Genomic DNA, 21,523 nt, shown 5'->3' with positions numbered 1-21,523 from the left:
AGAGTCAGGGCCACAGCCCGTACAGCACACGTCCTACCTGGTAAGCAAAGTTTCCATTTCGAGTAACTGTGTCGCCTGATTTTGCTTTTCCTGTCTGAGACAGGAAATTAATGTGATCAATGGTTTTGTGTGGAGGGAACCTGGAAATGATCCTCTGTACAAGATAGGGGCAGGAGAGTACACAAATGATCAGTTGAACTGAACAATTTTGCCTCTGGAGTTATGTTGTTGCTGAACTCAAAACAACACACAGCTATTAGAGGGAGAGCAAGAAAGAGAAGGGGGGATGTAATATAGAGAGGAAGTGTGTGTGCTTGTTGTGCATGTGTATGTGTGCAAGTGCGTTTTGTATATCTTCCCATTTGCTTGTGTCGGTCGGCATGCTTTGATGGTTAATATGTCAGTATTGAGTGTTTTATGGTATTGTTCGGTTCACCTTTTCTCTCTCAAGATAGACAAAGACACACACACATATATACATATACACACACACACCACAATGTGAGGGAAGACAGATCAGCTAAATCCTCTTCATGACAATATATACAAAATGACAAATTATAACACAGGGTATTTTGAACCGTGCATTAAGCTCCTTTGGCCAGGGAAGTGCCCTTTTGATACAGCGCAGGGGAGGATGAAGAAAAAGAAGCAAGCCCATGCATCTCTGTAAGAACCCAGCCATTTGGCATTGATGCAGACACACCGTCTAATTCACTCCATGCCACATTGAATCTGACCGGCTGAGTCAGAATACCTGAGTAAACTGTGTGTGTTTAGCGACTCAAGAGCCATGGAGACCTACTGTATATCAATAAATGTGTCTGATCTTAGCTTTCCCAAAGATACACTGTTGTTTTTTCTATCCTGAACTCCCAAAGTGACTTTTACCATAATTGCATCAGCTTATTATATAAGTGGTGTGTGTGTGTGTTTGTGTGATTCTTTTGGAAAGGGTGGGTGAAATCCCCCTAAATACATACACACACGATGTATCCGGCCAATGTTTAGACTCAAACCCACTCGTTCAGGATGATTGTGCAGGGTGCTATTCCAAACATGGTCGAAAAGCCTTCATTTTCCTAGAGCTCCCACCTCAGCTCTCTGTCTCACTGGGTTTGGGTTCTGTTGTGTGTCTGGGCCCAAGTGGTTCATGTGTGTGGAGGAGGGATATTAAAGCAGTGTTTCAATATGTGTGTGTCTGTGTGTGTGTGTGTGTGCGTGTGTGTGTGGTCCTTGTACAGATATTGATGAGTGCTCCTTTGAAAGGACCTGTGACCACACGTGCATCAACTACCCGGGCAGTTTTGAGTGTGTTTGTCAAAAAGGATTCACCCTCTATGGATTTACACACTGTGGAGGTAAGTATCCGGTACACACTCCCAATCACAACCACTCACTCACTCCTTCACTCACTCACTCACTCACTCACTCACTCACACTCCTTCAGTCACTCCCTCAGTCATTCCCTCAGTCACTCAGGCACTCAATCAGTCACTCACTCACTCACTCACTTTGTGTGTGTTTGTTCACGTAGGCGCAAGTGTGTGTGTCACACACCTAAAATTATAAGGCATTGATTTTGACATGTGAGCGTTTTGTACATTTTGCACAACAATTTACATGATACTTACTCCTGCACACACACGTACACACACACACACATTTGTGTGCCTCTGACTTTCCTGTCTTTTTGTGTGTCCCAGACATAGACGAGTGCAGTATTAACAACGGGAGCTGTGAGCACAGCTGTGTGAACACACTGGGAAGCTATGAGTGTGTGTGTCCGCCCGGACAGAAACTCCACTGGAACAAGAAGGACTGTGTCGGTAAGAACCAGCGTGTTTGTGCACGTGTGTGACCGTGTATGTTAGCGTGATTGTGTACGTGTGCGTCTGTATAGCAGTGGATTGGTGGTTGTCATGGTGATGTGACTCTCTGTGCTCTTCAGAGGCGGTGAAGTGTATGCCCAATGGGAAGCCGGTTCCACGCGCCCAGCTCAGCTGTACCAAGAGCGGGGGTGTTGAGGTGTGCTCGCTTTCCTGCCCCTCCAACGCCCTCTTTCTCGCAGGTAAGAACACAATCACATGAGCACGCACACGCAAACACCCAACAACTTTAACCACGTTGACCTAGATGTTGCCTTGTCCTTCAAACATTTTCTAATCTCCTCTCTCAAATCTACTGGACCTTCCTAAAACCAAACACAAAAAAAAAACCTCAACCAGCCATTGAGTATTGTCTTGTGTTTCTAATAATGTTTCAACTGCATGTACTACCCCCGCCTGTTATCTTTTCTATGGTTTGGTTCTGTCTGGTAACCCTTCCTTCTCACAGCACACAGCATTCGGACAGCAGTCATGCACCTTTTATTAAAGAGAATGTGCTGCCCTCTAGTGGTGTGAGACCATCCTCACTTCCTCTGTCACACACTCTCCCTTCTCACAGTGAATAGAGCTCCATATGCCTGCCTGTCTCTATCTTGCCGGCCGAAAACGACCTCATGTGGCATCACAGCAAAATGAATGAATGTTTAACCTGCTGAGAGAGCTTCATAAACCCGTTGGCTGTCAATACAGGCTGTCCGACTGCGATAGTGCTTAGTGCTGGCTCCCAGTCAGATCAACTATAACATTCTTTAATCCTGCCATATTTCCATTGCCCGGCCTCAGATTGCTGCCGGGCCCTGTTTGGCTTGGCCGACCGAGTGTGAGGATGATGGATAGCCCTCCAGTAGAAAGTTAACTATTTGTTTATTTTTCTTTCTTACTGGAGAATACAAGGTAGAGAGAAATATGGAGAAAGAGTGTTTAAATTCCTGTAGTTGCACGCAGTACTGCTTCCCAATTAAATCCTCCACCTTTTATGAGTTTTGAAGTCTTCATCCCTTATTTCTGCCTTGCTGTGTGTGCTTGTGTACTTGGGTGTCTTTGTGTGTGTGAGTGTGTCTGTGTGTGCTCTTAACCGTAGAAGTAACCGTAGATCTATCACTCAACTCTTTCTCTCCCTACATCTGGAAGTGTGTTTACAAATGTGTGTCTGTGTATGTGTGTGTGTGTGATTGTGCATGAGTATATAGTGTGTTTTGGTAAATGGCACATTTCTTACAGTCAACTTTCTGCTGGGAATCTGTAGCACTTAAAAAGAGAATTTGAGGTAATAGAAAACGAATAGAAGTGTTAATACTCCGTACTCTCCTAGTACCCTCGCCACAGGAAACACACATACTTCCATCAGACAGTGAAGCACATACACACACACACACATTTTCTAAATTTCTGTCCCTAGTCCATTGAAATTTGATGAGTAGGAAACAGCTATTTCCTTATCATCAATAACATTTTTACCCTTTCGGTCCTAAAATGTGAGCGTGCATGTGTGACTCCTAGACTCTGAGAACAGCTACACGCTGAGCTGTGGGGTGCCCGTTCAACCTGGGAAAGCACCACAGAAGAGGAATGTCACAACCACCCTACTAACCTGTGCAGGTACCGGCACATTGCATGTTGCAACACACACTGAGCTAGGTCAGTTACTCTAAAAGAGGCCACTTCATCCCCAGTCCACCGGGCTGTGGATTCCTCCTTTTCATCGTTCCCTCCATCCTTATCTTCTCTCCCATAGCTGCTTAGTTACTTTGGGGCTCTTATCTCCATCAGCACTTTGTGGATGTTGGACAGGGATTAGGTAAAAAATCTCAGCCAGAGGAATGTGTGTGTGGGGGGATATGTGCATGTGGTTGTGTGCGCCTGTGACATACAAGTCACCTCAGACAGCCCCTCATCAAACAGACTACAGTACACCTCCTGCCCTAACAACCCTGATGATGATGATGCTGATGAGGATGATGGTTATGTTGGTGCTCTAGCCCCAGCCCAACTGTCTCTCCCCCTCTTTAGCAGAAGAAGCTAAATGGACACAGACACGGACGGGCACACATACACACATATAGTACAGACCTTCAGCCCTTGTCTTTGCTGTGTTCACCACCTCTCCGCAGGTCCCTCCTAACTACCTGTAGCCTCAGACAGACAGACAGACAGACCGGCATGCTCACAAACAGTCAGACAGACAGACAGACACGCACACATTATGCAAATTTATTTTAAACACTGAAGGTTATTGGACAGCTAATAATATCAAGATACTGTGGTGGTTGTTGACTTGTTGTAGTCAAAGTTGTTTTTTCTTGTATGTTGATGCTGAAGACATCCTGGCTCCCCCCATCAAACAAAAGGCTCGCTTCAAGATCAAAGATGCCAAGTGTCACTTGAGGCCCCGCAACAAGGAGAAACACAGAGATGCCACCAAGCAGAGTCTGCAAGGTACACAAAAACACACACAAAAAAGTCCACATGGACCCACGCAACCACACAAGTGTCAACACTATAAAACAAATGTAAATGATATGCTTTCAAAGGGATGAACATCAATAAGGAATTGAGTCAGCGGCTTTATTCTTCCTTTCTCCCGCCCTCACAGGCGGCCAGTTCCCATGCACCGACAACTGCCAGGTGACGTTTGTCAACCTCAAGTGCGATTCATCCAAGAAGCGACGGCGCGGACGCAAATCACCCTCAAAAGAGGTGTCCCACATCACAGCCGAGTTTGAGATGGAGATGAAAGAGGAGGAGGCCTCAGGTATGTGGGCGCACATGTTTGTTTTCTGTGCACACAAAGAGAAAGAAAAGAAGAGAGTTTGTGTGCATGCATGTATGATCGAAACATTGTGTCGGTTTTAAATGAACTCATAACACGATGAAGCCTGTCAGATTTAATCCCAACCCCGCCCCCCCCCCCCCCCCTCCCCAACACGCCGATCACAGACTCCTGCGACATAGATTGCGTGCGGGAGAGAACAAAACAGCGTCTGCAGAGTGCCATGCGGACCCTGAGAAAGTCCATCAACAAGCAGCAGTTTTACATCCAGTTCTCCGGTACTGAGTACGAGGTGGCCCAGAAACCCGCCAGGCTGCCCGAAAGGGCAGAGGGCTGCAGCACTGGACAGGTTTTAAGAGATGGAAAATGTGGTGAGCAAGGCATCCCGGCAAATATCGTCCTTACACAAGGCCTCCTGGTACTTGAAATCTTGTTACAAGGCATCCTGGGATGTTAAGACTTTTACATTTATTCATTTTACATTTATTCATTTAGCAGACGCTTTTTTTATTAATGAACATTTTATTAACAGCGTTTGTTGCTTACATGTAAGCAGATGTGCATTGAATATTTTGTTTTTCAGTGAGCTACTGTACCATGTTTGTGGTTTGGTACATTGGTGTGTGTGTGGGTGTGTGTGTGTGTCAGTGAGCTGTGGCATGGGAACGTTTTACAGCGGAGATCAGGAGCAGTGTGTGCAGTGTTCCCCAGGTACCTACCAGGACACGGAGGGCCAGTTGTCCTGTGAGCCCTGCCCCAGCACCGAGGGTCAGGGCATCACTGGGGCAAAGAATGTTTCCCAGTGTGGAGGTTAGTGAGTGTGTGTATCTGTGGTCATGTCTGTGTCATATGCAAGTCAGCAATGGGTGTAGAGGGTGTGGAGGTAATTGGGATTTCCTCTGTACCTATGTTAATCAACAGAACTTTTACTAATCAATAGAACTAATCACTGGATACTAATAAGTATATTCTTATGTGAATTTGATTTGCTTAGTTTGCTTGATAGTAGATTGTGTCTATTTGTCAGGTTGAATAGATGTTCGGGATCAGGAGAATCAACCTAACAAATAGACACAATGTACTCTTATCAATAGCAAACTCACATAAGACCATACTTACTAGTATCTAATGACTAGTTTATTGATTATTGATATCAACTGGCACTCTGAAATTTCTCTCACTACAAGATGGCACCAAATACCTGCAATTTACAGTTACCAAACCATTAATGGACGTTACTTATATCATGACAAATAAATGATGGATCTAATGTTATGGTGCCAATAGCCTTTTCTCCTTCCCATCTCCCAGGTCAGTGCCCAGCGGGTCAATATTCATCTGACGGTTTCCGTCCATGCCAGCCGTGCCTTCTGGGCACCTTTCAGCCAGAGCCTGGTCGCGTACTCTGTTTTCCCTGCGGAGGAGGCCTCATGACCAAGTACGAGGGCTCCATCGCTTTCAAGGACTGTGAGGCCAAAGGTAGGGCTGACAGTGCGTTGTATGTGTGTGTGTGTATGTGTGTGGGCGTGACCATCTTTCTTGCATCTCCCTTCAGTTCACTGTGCCCCCGGGCACCACTACAACTCCAGCACCCATCGCTGCATCCGCTGCCCGGCGGGAACTTACCAGTCTGAGTTCGGACAGAACTATTGCATCACCTGCCCTGGCAACACCACCACAGACTTTGATGGTGCCACCAATGTGTCCCACTGCAAGAGTAAGACCCCCATGAAAGAGCCCCCCCTCTGCTCTATCAGAGCAGTGTAACATCACATTGTCATGGGCTGCATTATTTTGCACTGGGCGGATTGAAAAGTGGTAACGAGGCACATTGATGCGACATACAGTAAACATTTTTAGAAATCTATAAAAGATCAATAAAAGAGAAGGTAGATATTGATTTCATCCACTGAACAGATAAAAAAAAAGCTAATGATCATCATATTGTGATACGGAGATATTACATTTATAACGTGAGTGTTAGCACTTTACTTCGATCTACGCTTCGGATGTCTAACCCTTGATTCTGGTGTGCAGCCCCCACTCACCTAATTTGTCTCTGTCTTAGACCAGGTGTGCGGGGGGGAGCTTGGTGACTACACAGGATACATTGAGTCCCCCAACTACCCTGGGGACTACCCCTCCAATGTGGACTGCATCTGGACCATTAACCCCCCCCACAAGAGACGCATCCTAATCGTGGTGCCAGAGATATTCCTCCCCATGGAGGACGAGTGTGGTGATGTGCTGGTGATGAGGAAGAGTGGTATGTGTGCCCCCCCACCCCACACACACGTACACACATACAGACACTAACGACAATATGCCTCCAACACAGCAATACTGACAGACACCCCTTGTTCAGAATTTCCTGGATTATGGTGATTACAGGTAACAAAAACGGAAACTAGCCTTTTGGCTATAATTGGGTGCATTTACATTTTAATGTACACTGTCCCTCTTGATAAAATAAATTGAATTAAATTGATTCTGCAGTCATACCTTTATTAACCCTAACCTACAGCTTAACACCAAAGGGTGACTACCTCCTATACCCTCCCACTCTTCTCCTTCCTTCCAGCTCTTCCCACCTCCATCACCACCTATGAGACGTGCCAGACGTACGAGAGGCCCATCGCCTTCACCTCACGCTCCCGCAAGCTGTGGATTCAGTTCAAGTCCAACGAGATTAACAGCGGGAAGGGCTTCCAGGTCCCCTACGTCACCTACGATGGTCAGCATTTTCTCTTTCATCAGCACTCACATTTACATTTAGCAGACGCTCTTATCCAGAGCTACTTACAGTAAGTACAGGGACATTCCCCCGAGGTAGGGTGTAGGATGTAAGTAGGGTGAAGTGCATTGCCTAAGGACACAACGTCATTATTGCACGGCCGGGGAATTGAACCAGCAACATTCTGATTACTAGCCCGATTCCCTAACCGCTTAGCCACCTGACTCCCCTTTCTTGAGACTGCTCATACATACTGGGGATAGTTTACCAAAGTACAGCATCCAAATGTTTTTGAGAGCTGAGATATTCCTTTCTCTGTCTTTGTTGATGTGGGTAAAAGTGTATGACAAATTGTGTCCCCCCTGTGTGACCACCTTGTATGTGTTTGTGTGTGTCAACGCTGTGTTGCGTTACAGAGGACTACCAGCAACTGATAGAAGACATTGTGCGAGACGGGCGCCTCTACGCCTCAGAGAACCACCAGGAGATCCTGAAAGTAAGTGGCCTTTCCCTGACTGGGATCTGCTTTCTTTACCACTTCCTGTATCTTACCCCACCATGTCTTGACGTCAGCCCCCACCCCCTTCTCATGTGCCTCTCTGAAGGATAAGAAGCTGATAAAGGCCCTGTTCGATGTGCTGGCCCACCCCCAGAACTACTTCAGGTACACAGCGCAGGAGTCCAAAGAGATGTTTCCTCGTTCCTTCATCAAACTTCTCCGCTCCAAAGTCACCAGGTTCCTCCGGCCGTACAAATAGACTGGGACTCCCCCGTCTCTCACCTCTTTACCCTGTAACTCCTAAATGACTCTTTTCCATACACCCCAACCTTTGACTTCAGCCCTTGTACCTCTATTTCTGCCCCTCAGTCCTCCTTTGCAAAGAGTGCCCCCCCTGCACAATACTAAACACCCTAATGTTTGCCCAACTTTCCTAACACCTTTTGTTTCTACCATCCTCGTTTTTATTCTAACAGTACACACCAGTTTTTTTTGTAGTTGTTATTTTGAGATATTTATATGTGTTAGAACTTGCAGAAGCCCACATCATGGATGTCTGATATATGTGCATTTACCGTACATACAGTACAGGCACTTAAGCCACAAGTGGAATGTGTGTTTGGGTGTGTATGCACCTATGTATGTTTTTATTTGTTTAAACATGTGCAAGTGCATACAAGTGTTCAAAACAATTATTCACAAGCAAGTACATGGATGCATCATACAGATAGATAGATATACTGTATTGTAAAAGATATGTATATATATTTCTATACATATCTTGTATACTCGTGCTTTTATACTCAGTATACTCGCAAGAGTTGGAACTGAAAGAATTGGTGCACTTAAAAGTTATTTTAAACAAAGGAAATTGGGTTGAGTTTCAGACCATTCCACATAAACTAATGCTTCATCCTGAAGCGCACGGATACAAATTAAATTTAGTCGAAAAAGAATTATAAGGCTGTATTGCAGATCTTAAAAACAAGATATATAAAATAAAACTACCTGCAAGCAACAGGCGTTACTAGAGAGAAATGTATGTAATGTAACTAATATTTGGAACTTTAATTGCACTTGAATTGTATATTGTAAACTGTAGAGAAAAGAAATCTAAGTTACATTTTCTTTTGTTCTGTGTTGTATAGAAATGTAACATGTTATTTGTGGAGAAGAAAACACAAATCTGTCCAAATGTCAGTCATTCATGACTCCTTGGTAAACTTTAGTACACACATGCACATGTATAATTTAAAGGGTAATGACACACAGTGGCTCCCTTCCCAAGCCCTGCCTCATTCCTTTAAGACTCTTTTGACTTGCTGCCAGAGAGAAGGGGCATACAATGAAAGGCTTCTTGTATGATGGCACTAAGCACACAAAACCCAAATACCTGCCTTTAACAATGAAGCCCCTTTCTTGACCGGCTCTCCTTCACACATTGCTTCCTGTCACTGATAAGGAAGGAGATGTACAGTACATTTCTGTATCAATATAACCCAACCTTACAAGCATCATTCACCTCCATACTATCGTTTTTAAAACCAATCAGTTCAAAATATCATATTGAAGATTAATGCCATTTCTACACAATGGGATGGAAGCAGAGATGTATTGTGTGACTGGATTGTAGAATATGAGGTGAATTAGTGAATGTAGTGACGGAGGTACAGTCACATGGGATTAGCTCTGTACGATAGAGCCAGCTAACTATTATAAGAGTGTGTGTATATACATAACATTTGCAGCTGCTATGGGTAGCCAGTAAACGCTTACTAATAAAGAAGAAAATAAAAATAAACTGTCCACGTAAATTGCCCCGACAGTCAGTGTTGGTACCTATTATCAGCTTATCACAAACATATTACAGTGTTATAACCCGGTTATAAAAACATCAACTCTTTGTGCTGGGCACAAGGATAGTAATAAATATATCTGGCTCGTATTCTCTAACCCAGAGGTCATATACAAGGGCCTCTGTCGTAGTATGTAATTGAGGAACAAAATGATGCAAAGTAGTGTCTGATCCCTGAAATGACCTAGTGATCCATCTCTTGTTCCAACTCGCATTGTCGTGTCATTCTCATAAGAACTCGGTTGTCACTGACCTACATTCATAACATTGTTTTTAGTTCAGTAAGAAACATTGTCTCCTGGCCGAGGTATGAGTGTTTGTCCCAGTCCACTCGAAATGGCTGCCACTGAGGTAGAGATGACTGTCTGCCTCCATTGCCGGTAATCAAGAGTTTTCTGATGATAATCTGTATGAAATGCTCAAAACATTTGAGATAGACTTTTCCTGCGAATGTATTCTTTTGCGTATGGGAGATTGAGGAATGTGTGTTTGTGAGTGTGTATGGGTGCCTGTTTATGTGTCATGTCTGTTTGTGTGAGGGTGTGAGAGACAAAAAAAAATATTGTATGTATGTACTTTAGTCCATTTTATAGAGGAATAATTTTAACTTTTGTGTTAGTCAGTTGTACCCAAAGAACAAAACTGTATCACAGTGTTGTGCCATTGTGGTGTTGGTCCATGAAAATTGAGTAAAGAACCAATTTAAATAAAACAGTAGCAGAAATTAATACACAATGCTTCTCAATCTTTCTGTTTTCTCTTTGTTCTGACCTTCCTCACATTATCTCAAAAATATGGAATTTGATGTTCAAATTATTATTTTAATTCCACAGATTGTTGGAAAAATTGAAGATGTAACCTTTTTATTCTGTATAAAATGATACTGTGTTCAGAATTCCTTGTGTGCAAAGAGGCCTACCCCCAAATCTGAACTCAAACTCGTAAACATACAAGACTCTTATCTTGGGGCTGAGGACTAAGAAGAGGGGGGTTTGTTCGTTTGTTTTAAAGAGATACTGTTTGACAAGGGTTACATGGAGACGCGAGGTCTGGTCACTATTTGCTTGACACCTATGTGGAGGAGCTTTTACAACATCAGGACCGGAGATTCTGCTGTTGTGTTTTAATCAGGGTTGATGTCGTAAACATGCACTCACACGCACACACTCAAACACGCACGCGCTAGGTCTATGCAAGGGAGCCAATGAAGGAAGAGCCATGAGAAATTTGCATGCCTTTGTTTTAATCAATGACTGTCAAGAGCGGTTCTGTTTAAATAGGTAGCTAGCACAACATGCTAGCGGACAAACTTTGTAGCACAATGGCGTGTGATGTTTTTGTCTCCTTGCTGGCTGGCCACAAGCAATAAAGCTTTCTTAACTTGTTCACCGACTGACTGTGCAATGCTTGATAGATTAATATTTATGACACAGATACATTCTGTCTCTAGAAGTTTTGCTACAGGACTTTGGGCCTGAATGGCTGGCAGTGATGACAAGTGTAATTTACCCCTTTCCAGAACAGACCAGTTTATAGTAATTGGAAGTTATTCATAACATGTGGTCTAGCAAATTATAAAATGAGTTATTCGACATATCACAAATCTTTTCATTTTGCTCAGTCGTTAGTGTACACAATATTCCATGGCTGCAGGGGTAGTTAGAAGCAACCAAGCTGAAATACGGCTCTGTGAAATTTAGCTGACAGTGCTAATATTGTCCTTATCTTTGAGTCTGGCAATCTGCATAGTAAATCTGAGAGCCCCATTAGAAATAACATCACCCATTTTAGATGACATAACCAAGATGTCCACCCCATTTTAGCTTATTTGGACTTCCCTATTCTACATATAGCATGCTTACATTTGAAGAACAATATGCTGGGTGATGTAAATGTTATAAGGGTTCAAATTATGCATACTTTGATGTGCTATAAATGGTAGGAGAGAAGCCTGGTTAGCATTTTATGCACCAGCTCATGTGATGGATCTGACAGGAACATCCACAGTTTCCTTCCTGAACTTTATAGGACTTCATATCAACCCTTTGGATCTCCAGGCAAATGAGACTGGTAGATGAATAGATAAGACTCAGAGCCCCCATTCCCCTTATCTTCATGCCTCCTCCTCCTTCTGCTCTACAGAATATATATTAGGGGGGACACATCCCCCCCCCCAATATTCAAATCTGGTCATATTCATAACTAAACGTAAAGGGCCCCTTAAACTCCCCAGCAGATTTAGTCACCCCCAATGTTGACTACATGGCTATGGCCTTGCCTACTCGTGACAATGAATACAGAGACTGATTACACAGTTTGGAAATGTTTACAATTACAACCGTGGGTAGATTCAATTCAATATAAGGGACTTTGATGGCAAGATGTAACCAACAGATGGCGTATTTGCACATCTACAGTAAAGGCCACTACTGCTTAAAGAACTAGCTCTTACCCAGTTTTTACATTGCTCTAACTGGCACAAAGCAAAGTAAATTATATTAAGGGTTGTTTCTGACATTCTGGTTGTTTCTACATTGTTTCTCCATTCTAAAAATCTAAGTATTTTAAAAATGTTGTTCAGAGAAGCATTTCAAGGTATCATACTTTTCAAACACTGACGGTTCAGAATCTACAGTACTGCAGTAAGTCTGTGGGATTTGAGGTCAGCAGCAAAAAGGATAATAATAAAACAATGAAACTCAAATTCAAGGGTCAAATATCCTAGATCCTTATTAGCATATGCATCATAACATAAAAAGGTAAATTAAATAGTGGCATGCATTGATTACACTATTGTCTGGATATTAGATCTGCTGATGTGGAAATTGTCACTTTGATGTTTTCCACACCTTGTTCTCCACACTGTTACTAAAATTAAAACATATATTTCTTAGACCTCCCCTTCTGCTCTTCCTTATTGTACTGTTCATCCGGAGAGATCTACAGTCGGGTGAAAGCCTTGAGCAGACCACATCAGAGAGAAAAAGAGAGAACTGGAAAGACCCAAAGCCCGAGCAAAAGAGGAGGGGGGGAAGCCAGCAAAAAAAAAAAAAACACGCGGTGCACGTTCAAACGGACCAGCGCGACTCACGAGCTCCTTATTCCACCCTTTCACCTACAAAACCACCTCCTCCATAACGCACCGACCCAACACACCGGGAGACCACCGTAACCCAAGTAGGTTTATTATTGTGTAATTGTCTTTTTGTCTGTTTATTGGGTGATTGATAAAGCTATGTTTTTAATTGGCGTGGTGCATTTTAAATGCCAGTTCAGTCATCCAATTCCGGCATGTTGTATCCTATTTCAGGCTTTATCGCCTCAGTAAATTATTATAGCCGTTGAAGTATTACTAGGTATAGGCCACCTAAATCTAATTTGTATTTTAATTGTATAAAAGCTATTATATATTATTTACTTATTTATTTTATTACTTTTGTTTGCGTGTCGATGTTTAAGAGGCGACAGAGTAGGCTGCTACCTTTATCTTCTAATAGATGGATTCATATTTAACATAAATAATGAACTTCGGTGGCCGTTATTTCCCAAAACCAACTCTGTGGCCGTCTGCATTGTAAACTATCGGTATATAAAAAATAACGTAGGTTATCATGAAATGCTCAGACGGAAAACGGAATGCAAACTACAAAAGTTTCTGGATGTAGTAATGGGCCTATTTATACACCAACACGTTCCCGGTGAGAAACGATATGCAATGCTTTCTGCCAATTGGACTATTCGCTAATCCTAAAGCTAGGGTATATGAAAGTAATCTTGTTTAGGCCTGAAATCAAAGTCATCCCTTTTATTTCACCCAAATTACTTTCCATTGCGAAAAACTTTTAAATATTGATTTATATAACTATAATAGACTTTTATTATAATATATTGTATATTATATTATGTAATTATTTTGCAGGCTATTTATTCAATATTATTAAAAAACATCCCTTTTAACAATATGCATTACCATTAAGTAAATTATTACCCAAATCTATATTTAAGCCTAATGTACAACTACATATAATGTCCTCTTTCAGCCTATGTCCAACCTAGAGAATATGAATGAAGTACAAATGCAAATGTAACTGGCACAATCATTAACGTGTCCACTGCGTGCCTACGCACAGAGTGTATCAATCAGCCCTTCTCCCATCCATTTGTTAAACCTTCCTTCCTCCCACAAGTCATATATTCTACTATATCATCTCCTGCTCAGGAAGGCTTTTTCAGTTGGCCTGTCATTGTTCCAAAATGTTTGTTCTCTGTTTACTGTCACAGATACAAGGAGACAAACCCATTAGTCTTACCATTTTTCTGACACACATACACTCTTTGAGTATGTATGTTACTGGAACGTGACGTTTGTGTGTGTGATAATGGGAATGAGATGGCGCACTGACTTCACACCAGTTCAGCAGGGCTCTATCACCAATATCCATCCCTGAAATCTGCACACTCCACCTCCCTCCTTCCTTCTCCTACCACTCTCCAATCATCTAACCATTTCCACCTCCTTCTGAGAGGTAGGTAGAACATCCTCTTTATATCTTTCTTTCTTTCTTTTTTTCTCTTTATTTCTAATTCATCAATCTCTCTGCATCTCTCTGTCATCCTTTCACTTTCTCTCCTTCTCTGGTTTTCTTTTTTTGCATAATTGACTTTGGCTGTTTATCAATCCAAATTTTTCTCCATTCTTGTGTTCTTGCGAACTCGTTTTACGTCATATTTCATTGCCAAGTACGGTTCCAATCCAAAGAGCACAAGTCACCAAGAACGCCAAAAATACCCGGAAGTGTTCTTGATCTGCCCATTTTATCAAAAATACCCGGAAGTGTTCTTGATCTGCCCATTTTATCGAGGATGCATCGGATGGTGACTTGGCCAGTGAGAGCGCATATGATTTCCCAGAAGTCATTGCAAGATGTCAGGAGAGGCTGACAAACTTCATAACTTCAAGTTTTTTACTATTCATATTTCAGCTAAATGGTACGTGAAAATCAGCATCTGAATGTGATGAAAAATGGGCAGTGTAGTCGCTGAAAATGTTCTTATTTTATTGATGAAACGGCTAATTTGTAAATTTGCTCTGACTTTTCGATAAGCTAGCTAGCGAGTCCAGGGTATTGCGCAATGGCCAAGAAAACCCGCATCTCAATTCATTCTCCGTCCTTGCGGTCTTGCAAGACTGTTCTCGCAAGGATGCTTGCAAGAACTCTCTTCTCAAGAACGCAAGTATGTTCTTAGCGTTCTTCGAATTGATAAACAGCCTTTGTTTCATTCACTGTCTGCTCTGTGCAGGTGTGTGTCAGTGGTGGAGGAAGGGGCATGCCTATTATGCTGCAGCCTAACATAGAGTGTCTGAAGACAGAGTGCCCAGTAAGGTCCCCCACCTCACCTTAACCCTCCCCAGGGAGTGGAAGCCCCAGATGTGCCCCTTGACTCATTTTAACCCAGGTCAGCCCGCTGTTCCCCTGATTTCACCTGTACTGCCTGGTGTCCAGACCAATCCACAGCACCAGTCTGCTTCTGCCTGACTAACTACAGGTGACAAACCCATCCTCCTGTATCCCAGACCGCCCTGCAGCAAGTCTTTTCCAATAACCAAATTCAAGGCTGAGTCCAAGCTCCAGCCTCGAGTGTGTGTGTGCATCACGGCCCCGGTGTCATGGCCTTCACCCTGTCTGAGATCATGGCGGCGAGACGACAGCAGCAGTCCCAGGCCCAGAGGTCTGGCAGCAGGACAGCCGTAGAGGTGGATGAATACAGCACAAACCCCACCCAGGCTTTCACATTCTACAACATCAACCAGGGACGCTTCCAACCCCCACACGTGCACATGTGAGTGGAGACGCGCATGCATGTATCGCATGCAGCTCTCTGTCCTTTATTTTACATCTTTCTCTCTTTCCTCTGGCTCTCTCACTTTCACTCTTTTTCTTTATTTAACTTTTTTCAAACTCCTTCACTCTGTCTTTATTTCTCTCTCCCACTTATCCACAAACAAAAAAACATCTAGCACCTTGAGTTCCTTCCTACACCAGCACAGTCTCCTATTTCCCCTTCTCCTCTGTTTTTCCCATTTTCCTCTGTTCCTCCAGGTATGCTCCCCTCCCCCATGCTGTCTCTCACTGTGTAGGCATATAACTAAGGCGATGTATTGGGGAAGGCTGGGCTGGTCGGGTAGCATACCTGGAGGAGAGCTTTCTAAAGTGGGCCACTGTTATTCACCAGGTCCACTTTTCCTCTGGAGACCCCACAGAGCTCCATACAGTCACAAGAACTCCCATAGGAGAACACACTTCTTCTCTGTTTCTTCCCTGTTCCTCTCCATCACATTGCTGCTGTGCCTTTATTGTGGTCTCACGCATATTTTTCTCTCTCTTTGATAGAGAATTATTTTCCTTTCTATGCAAATTGTAAGGTGGTGCAGAATGTAGACATTCAAACGTGTTAGTTATATTCCTAGTCTATTTTCACACTGTCTACCCTGTTAGAAGTTGAACAGATGAGCTCCTTTTAAAACCTTTATGTAACCAGAGCTGGTTATCAAGGTAAGTATGTTTTAGAAAATATCTGATATCTTCTCTTTCCATCACCCAGGGTTGATCCGTTGGCCCACGACACTCCCAAGCCGCCAGGTTACACGCGCTTTGTGTGCATCTCTGACACACACTCACGCACGGATGCCATCCAGATGCCCTACGGAGATGTGTTCATCCATGCTGGAGACTTCACTGAGTTGGGCCTCCCTTCCGAGGTCAAGAAGTTCAACGACTGGCTGGGTGAGACAGAAACTAACAGTTCTACGATAGAAAACATCACACTGAACACCCTACATGTCCATTTCAACCCCAAGATCCATGTATGTTGTTAGCCAGCATGTATTTCCTTGGAAATACATTTGTGAATTGTCCAGACAAAAACCCAGGTATGACGCTGTGCTGTGTCTGTTTTAAAAGCGCTGTCTAAACTGACAGTAGCCAGAAGAAACATTTCCCTGAGACTCTGGGCAGCAGGAAGGGACCGTGATAGGAACCAGTCTTCTGGGCCCTTCAGTATGAAATGAAGACAGTGCTACATTATTTATACTGCACATCTCTTTATAGTATTAGCATGGATAGTATGAATTATGTATTTAATAAGGAATTAAACTATAATCACTTAGTAGTAGATTTAATAAACTTGGTTTCAGGTTATATGGTCTTGTTGTCTTAATTTGGTGTTGCTTGCCTCTGGCAATGGCAAGGCACAACCTCTCATATTATTATTTATTAATATTAATTTTCCCACCCTAACTCGTCCCTCAATTTTTGAACTACATAGACAGTCGGTGTCAAAATGTTAGTCTTGGTCACGATCGCGTTGTTTGTATCCACGTGAAGGTTCCACTTGACGGTTTAGGTATAATTTAATTTTTTGTGGTGAAAAGTGAAGCTAACGGTGGCTAACTAGCTAGCCACAGTCACAAACGTCACTACATTTACATTTAGTCATTTAGCAGACGCTCTTATCCAGAGCGATTTACAGTAAGTACAGGGACATACCCCCCCGAGGCAAGTAGGGTGAAGTGCCTTGCCCAAGGACACAACGTCTTTTGGCACAGCCGGGAATCGAACTGGCAACCTTCTGATTACTAGCCCGCTTCCCTAACCGCTCAGCCACCTGACTCGCCACTAATGTCACAACGCCACACACCCATGCGCTTGTTAAATCTGGGAGATACCTAAAACTGCCAGCAAGACAGCTGCAGAAACACCACAGGCAAGGCCAGGGTGATAACTGGCTCTTTTAACATTGTGATAAAAAACACAATTGTGAAATGTAATCTACAATACGATGTATGCTGATATTATTAGGAGCATACATTAACCTTTGGAAACAGTAGTCTGCTATTTCACTGAAGCGTTAGTATCATGACATTAACTTCTGTTGGACGACACATACGACAGCAGTCTGTGATCCGTATTCTATCATTAAAATAATAAACATGCCTCACAAATAAATGTTTTTTTAGGATTTATTATGACATTAGATTGGAAGAAAATGATTTGTTTGTGAAATTATCATTATTAAGAGTGGAACGGTACATGTATCGTACCGAACCGTACGGTACAGGCATCACGGTTCGGTGCATGAAATTACACAGAGAATACACGGTATAAAAATAAAACTTGCGTGCAAATTAATTAATGTAATGCGGAACTACTGTTAGATACTCGTTTTCTTTAGGGACATCTAATCTGTAGCTCTGATTGGCGCCGCTGTGAGTCAGAGATAGGCTAGCTAGCAGCACTAATAACGAGTGGTGGCGACCCATGAGAGAAAGAGGACCCGCCGGCCTTTTTAAGATTGCAAGTTTGGGAAAACTTCGGTTTCCCATTCAGTTACAGTAGTACAGGCGAGAGAGTGGTGGATAAGACAAGCACTGTGTGTCGGCGTTGTTCAGCAGTTGTGGGCAGTGACGTGCAGTCTGGGTAGGCAAGGTAGGCACTGCCTACCCTGCCAAAATTCAAACGTAAACATTTTTATTAAATCATTTTATTTAATAAACTTGTATTTGTATTTTTACTGTTTATTCTTGTGATTTATATATGCAATATGTGTGTTATTCCAATTGTTTAGACGTTAGGTTGACGAATGTACCAGGTAGGCCGACGCATAATCAAATACAAAAAAATTGTAGAATAAGCAGTGCTTTTACTGTCCATTCACAACGGATGACAAGCGAAAAACTCACTTGCGCACTTCGATCCTGTATTCTTTAACATGTACAGCACCAGTCAAAAGTTTGGACACATTTTCCCATTCAAGTTCCTAGCCTCTTACTGACATCACCGCACGTCACTGGTTGTGGGCTATGTGAGTGGAAATACAACATGCTAACGCATATAACGCATCTGGCGTTATATGCCAAAAATCACTGACGCATTCACTCGTACAGGAACCTGGTTTGTTTTGCTTTTCCCTCCGTTGTACCGAACTCGTACCGAACCGTGATGTCTGAACCGCGGTATGAATCGAACCGTGACTTCAGTGTACCGTTCCACCCCTAATTATTATATACCTCTAGTTTTAAACCAGTGTAGCTCACTGTAACGCTGTACGTGACACTGGTAAGAAAAGTCACTAACGTAACTAACATCAGAACGTCACAAAAATGCATGCTTACCTGTAGTAGAGCATTAAAGGCCATATAGCAGGTTTATTTTTCCAACGAATTTGCGCTATTTGCTTGTTGGTAATAAACATTTAAACTGTTATCCATTGTATTTGATGTTGTTGGGTGTCACAAAACGGAATATAATACGAAAAAGTAGCACCTTTTTGCAATGATTCTTCTTTCCCCCACAATGCATTGCATGATGTCACGTTGGGGAGACGACCGACCAAAGCCCGCTTAGAGACCATTGAAATCGATTAGAAATAAACACTAGGCTAGTACCAGAGAATGTCTAATATGGTCTCTGCTAGTACCATCAAAACATAGGACATCTAATCGGAAATGTGTTTACAACGTCGGGGATAATATTTAATTAGGGATGATCTTGGGGGGATTTCTAGATGGGACTGGCAAGTTAGCCCATAGCTAGCCCATAGCTAGCATGATGTCTTCTTTCTAGATCTAGATAAGTTTACCGGTAGTACTAGTCTACTTATCTGAACTACAGCTAACGACATGATTGTCCGGGACAAGTGGATTTTTTTGTAGGGCAGAGAAATGTACCTGCCCCACTGGACAAGTTTAAACTCAAAAAAAATAAAATGCCATGTTACAGTACTTGCACTGGCCAGCTTGCAAATACTAGGGAGAGCCTACCTTAGTTTGCTAGCTGTATATAACATTTCACTGTGTCTTGCAGCTGTTTGATTGACTGAAATTATTATGAAATGTTATGTTCTCCTACCCATTTGCGTACTTTTGCAAGTCACAGTATTTCCAAGCCCTGATAGTGTAACTGAGAAGACGCAGTAATTCCTCTTTCAAGTAATAAGCCCCCGTTCAAGTGTTGAGCATTAAATTAGCTGCACGGTCTGTACAGATATTGGGACAAAGCTACAGTACAGTACATAACAGAAAGTGTTTCATTCTGCAGAAATTGTGTAAATGTTTAATGTAACAAATATTTTTTTTGTATAACACCTCAATTGTTATCATTTGTATAAAATTACAGCTCATCACGTTGGTCAAAGGCACAATCTTTATATGGCTGCGGGCCATCATACACATTAGTGGTTTTTGCCACCTCTTCTTCATCCAAGTCAGTCGCCATAGTTCTAATACTAGGCTGAGGCTTCTCTCCTCCACGAGTCCCCAACGTGACGTCATCGCCGATTTGCGCTAATATGCTAATGCTAACACCAAAAACGACAAAAACTCGTCTTTAACACCATTTGGAGACACCATTTGGAGATATTTTAAATTATATACATATCTTGAGTGCTTCATGTACCCATTAATCAACAGTAGTGTTTAACCTGCCATATGGCCTTTATCTTCTGGGAGATAGCTAGCTGCCTAAAATGGCAAGACAACTGCAGAAACGCCACAGGCAAAGGCCAGGGTGATAACATGTAACTAGCTATGTTTCCAGGCTGTGTTATCTACACCCTGTATTTTTGTACGACCTTCGACTGGTTAGCTCCTGCGATTCCCATACAGCGGTAGTCTAGCAGTTAGCTAGCTCAGCTGTACAATTTACTGGTCTGAATCTAGGAGCAAAATGGAGCACAGCTGACTTACATTTACATTTATTCATTTAGCAGACGCTTTTATCCAAAGCGACTTCCAAGAGAGAGCTTTAGAAGGTGCATAGCAGTGGCGATTTCTTTAAGACTGCAAGGGAAGCTCAGCGTCCCCTAAAATAAATAAAAATTAATGGTCAAATATTTACTATGCTTTAGGCTAACATTTTAAATGCGTTAGAACACGTTCATATCAAAGACGAGTTCTTTCAGAATCAGCTACATATATTAGCAGGTCGACTGACTGATTTCCTTCTCATACATTCCGGTAGCGTCACAGTGCATTTCCCTGTTGAAGCTCAGCTTCCATGGACTTCAATGGGGCTGCTTTTAACAGTTTTTTTCAGTGCTTCGAAACTATACGGTCATTGGATGAATGCTGAGATTATGTCCCGCCTCGGACGCTCAGCGTCTCTGGGGGTGAATGGAGGAGTGATGATTGGAGGGTCTGTCAAAAGACTACATCTCCTTTTGATTGACAGTAATGTTGTACTACAAAAAGTCACCGAAGCTGCAGCAACCTATTTCTTGGTATTTGCTTGGCGAAATTGCTAACCAATTTTCATCATACATTTCATACAATTATACACCACGTTCCTTGTTTCAGTTTAACCTAATTTCCACATTTCCTCCTTGATTAATATTATTTTGTTAGATCGTTCGTTCATTCAGAAGGCTAGGCTAGTGTCGTAGTGGTGAACTAGCCAGTGAATAGCCAAATAAATAAAACATTTTTAGGATGTAGGCCGAAAATGAGCTTCCCCTCTTTGAAAGATCAGCAGCCGCCACTGGTGCATAGGTCACTGATAATAACAAGATAGCCTCAAAAAAATTGCGGGTAGCCAAAACTTGAAGCACATATTGTGAACAACCAAAACAAGTGCCAAAGGGAAGAACCATAAGAGCATGTAGTTAAACAAGTTACAATTAAACGACATGAATCGCTGTAAGTGCAAGTGTACCTGTAGAAAAGCAAGCAAGCTACAGTAAAAAATATTTCACAGCGAGTACAACTATTTAAATCAGTTAC

General features: G+C 42.6%; 2 protein-coding genes across 3 annotated transcripts in view; both read left to right on the top strand.

The window, feature by feature from the left end:
• Positions 1–11,099, top strand: part of scube1 (signal peptide, CUB domain, EGF-like 1) — a 145,786-nt gene extending 134,687 nt beyond the window's left edge. For both annotated transcript variants that reach the window (XM_067254644.1, XM_067254643.1), the window contains 14 exons: positions 1,245–1,361; positions 1,707–1,829; positions 1,952–2,071; positions 3,390–3,488; positions 4,209–4,325; positions 4,483–4,641; positions 4,827–5,030; positions 5,308–5,469; positions 5,971–6,138; positions 6,215–6,376; positions 6,728–6,925; positions 7,241–7,393; positions 7,810–7,889; positions 7,999–11,099. In XM_067254644.1, coding sequence (XP_067110745.1) covers positions 1,245–1,361; positions 1,707–1,829; positions 1,952–2,071; positions 3,390–3,488; positions 4,209–4,325; positions 4,483–4,641; positions 4,827–5,030; positions 5,308–5,469; positions 5,971–6,138; positions 6,215–6,376; positions 6,728–6,925; positions 7,241–7,393; positions 7,810–7,889; positions 7,999–8,151 — 2,015 coding nt within the window. In that variant the 3' untranslated portion in view covers positions 8,152–11,099. The remainder of the gene's footprint in view (positions 1–1,244; positions 1,362–1,706; positions 1,830–1,951; positions 2,072–3,389; positions 3,489–4,208; positions 4,326–4,482; positions 4,642–4,826; positions 5,031–5,307; positions 5,470–5,970; positions 6,139–6,214; positions 6,377–6,727; positions 6,926–7,240; positions 7,394–7,809; positions 7,890–7,998) is intronic.
• Positions 11,100–15,415: 4,316 nt separating this feature from the next.
• mpped1 (metallophosphoesterase domain containing 1) overlaps positions 15,416–21,523 on the top strand; it is a 45,517-nt gene continuing 39,409 nt past the window's right edge. The window contains exons 1-2 of the mRNA XM_067254649.1: positions 15,416–15,588; positions 16,351–16,532. Coding sequence (XP_067110750.1) covers positions 15,416–15,588; positions 16,351–16,532 — 355 coding nt within the window. The remainder of the gene's footprint in view (positions 15,589–16,350; positions 16,533–21,523) is intronic.

The sequence above is a fragment of the Osmerus mordax genome, chromosome 17 (assembly GCF_038355195.1).
Source record: "Osmerus mordax isolate fOsmMor3 chromosome 17, fOsmMor3.pri, whole genome shotgun sequence".
Classification (NCBI taxonomy): domain Eukaryota; kingdom Metazoa; phylum Chordata; class Actinopteri; order Osmeriformes; family Osmeridae; genus Osmerus; species Osmerus mordax.
Note: the sequence above shows the minus strand (reverse complement) of the source record. Positions and strands in the feature narration are given on the sequence as shown.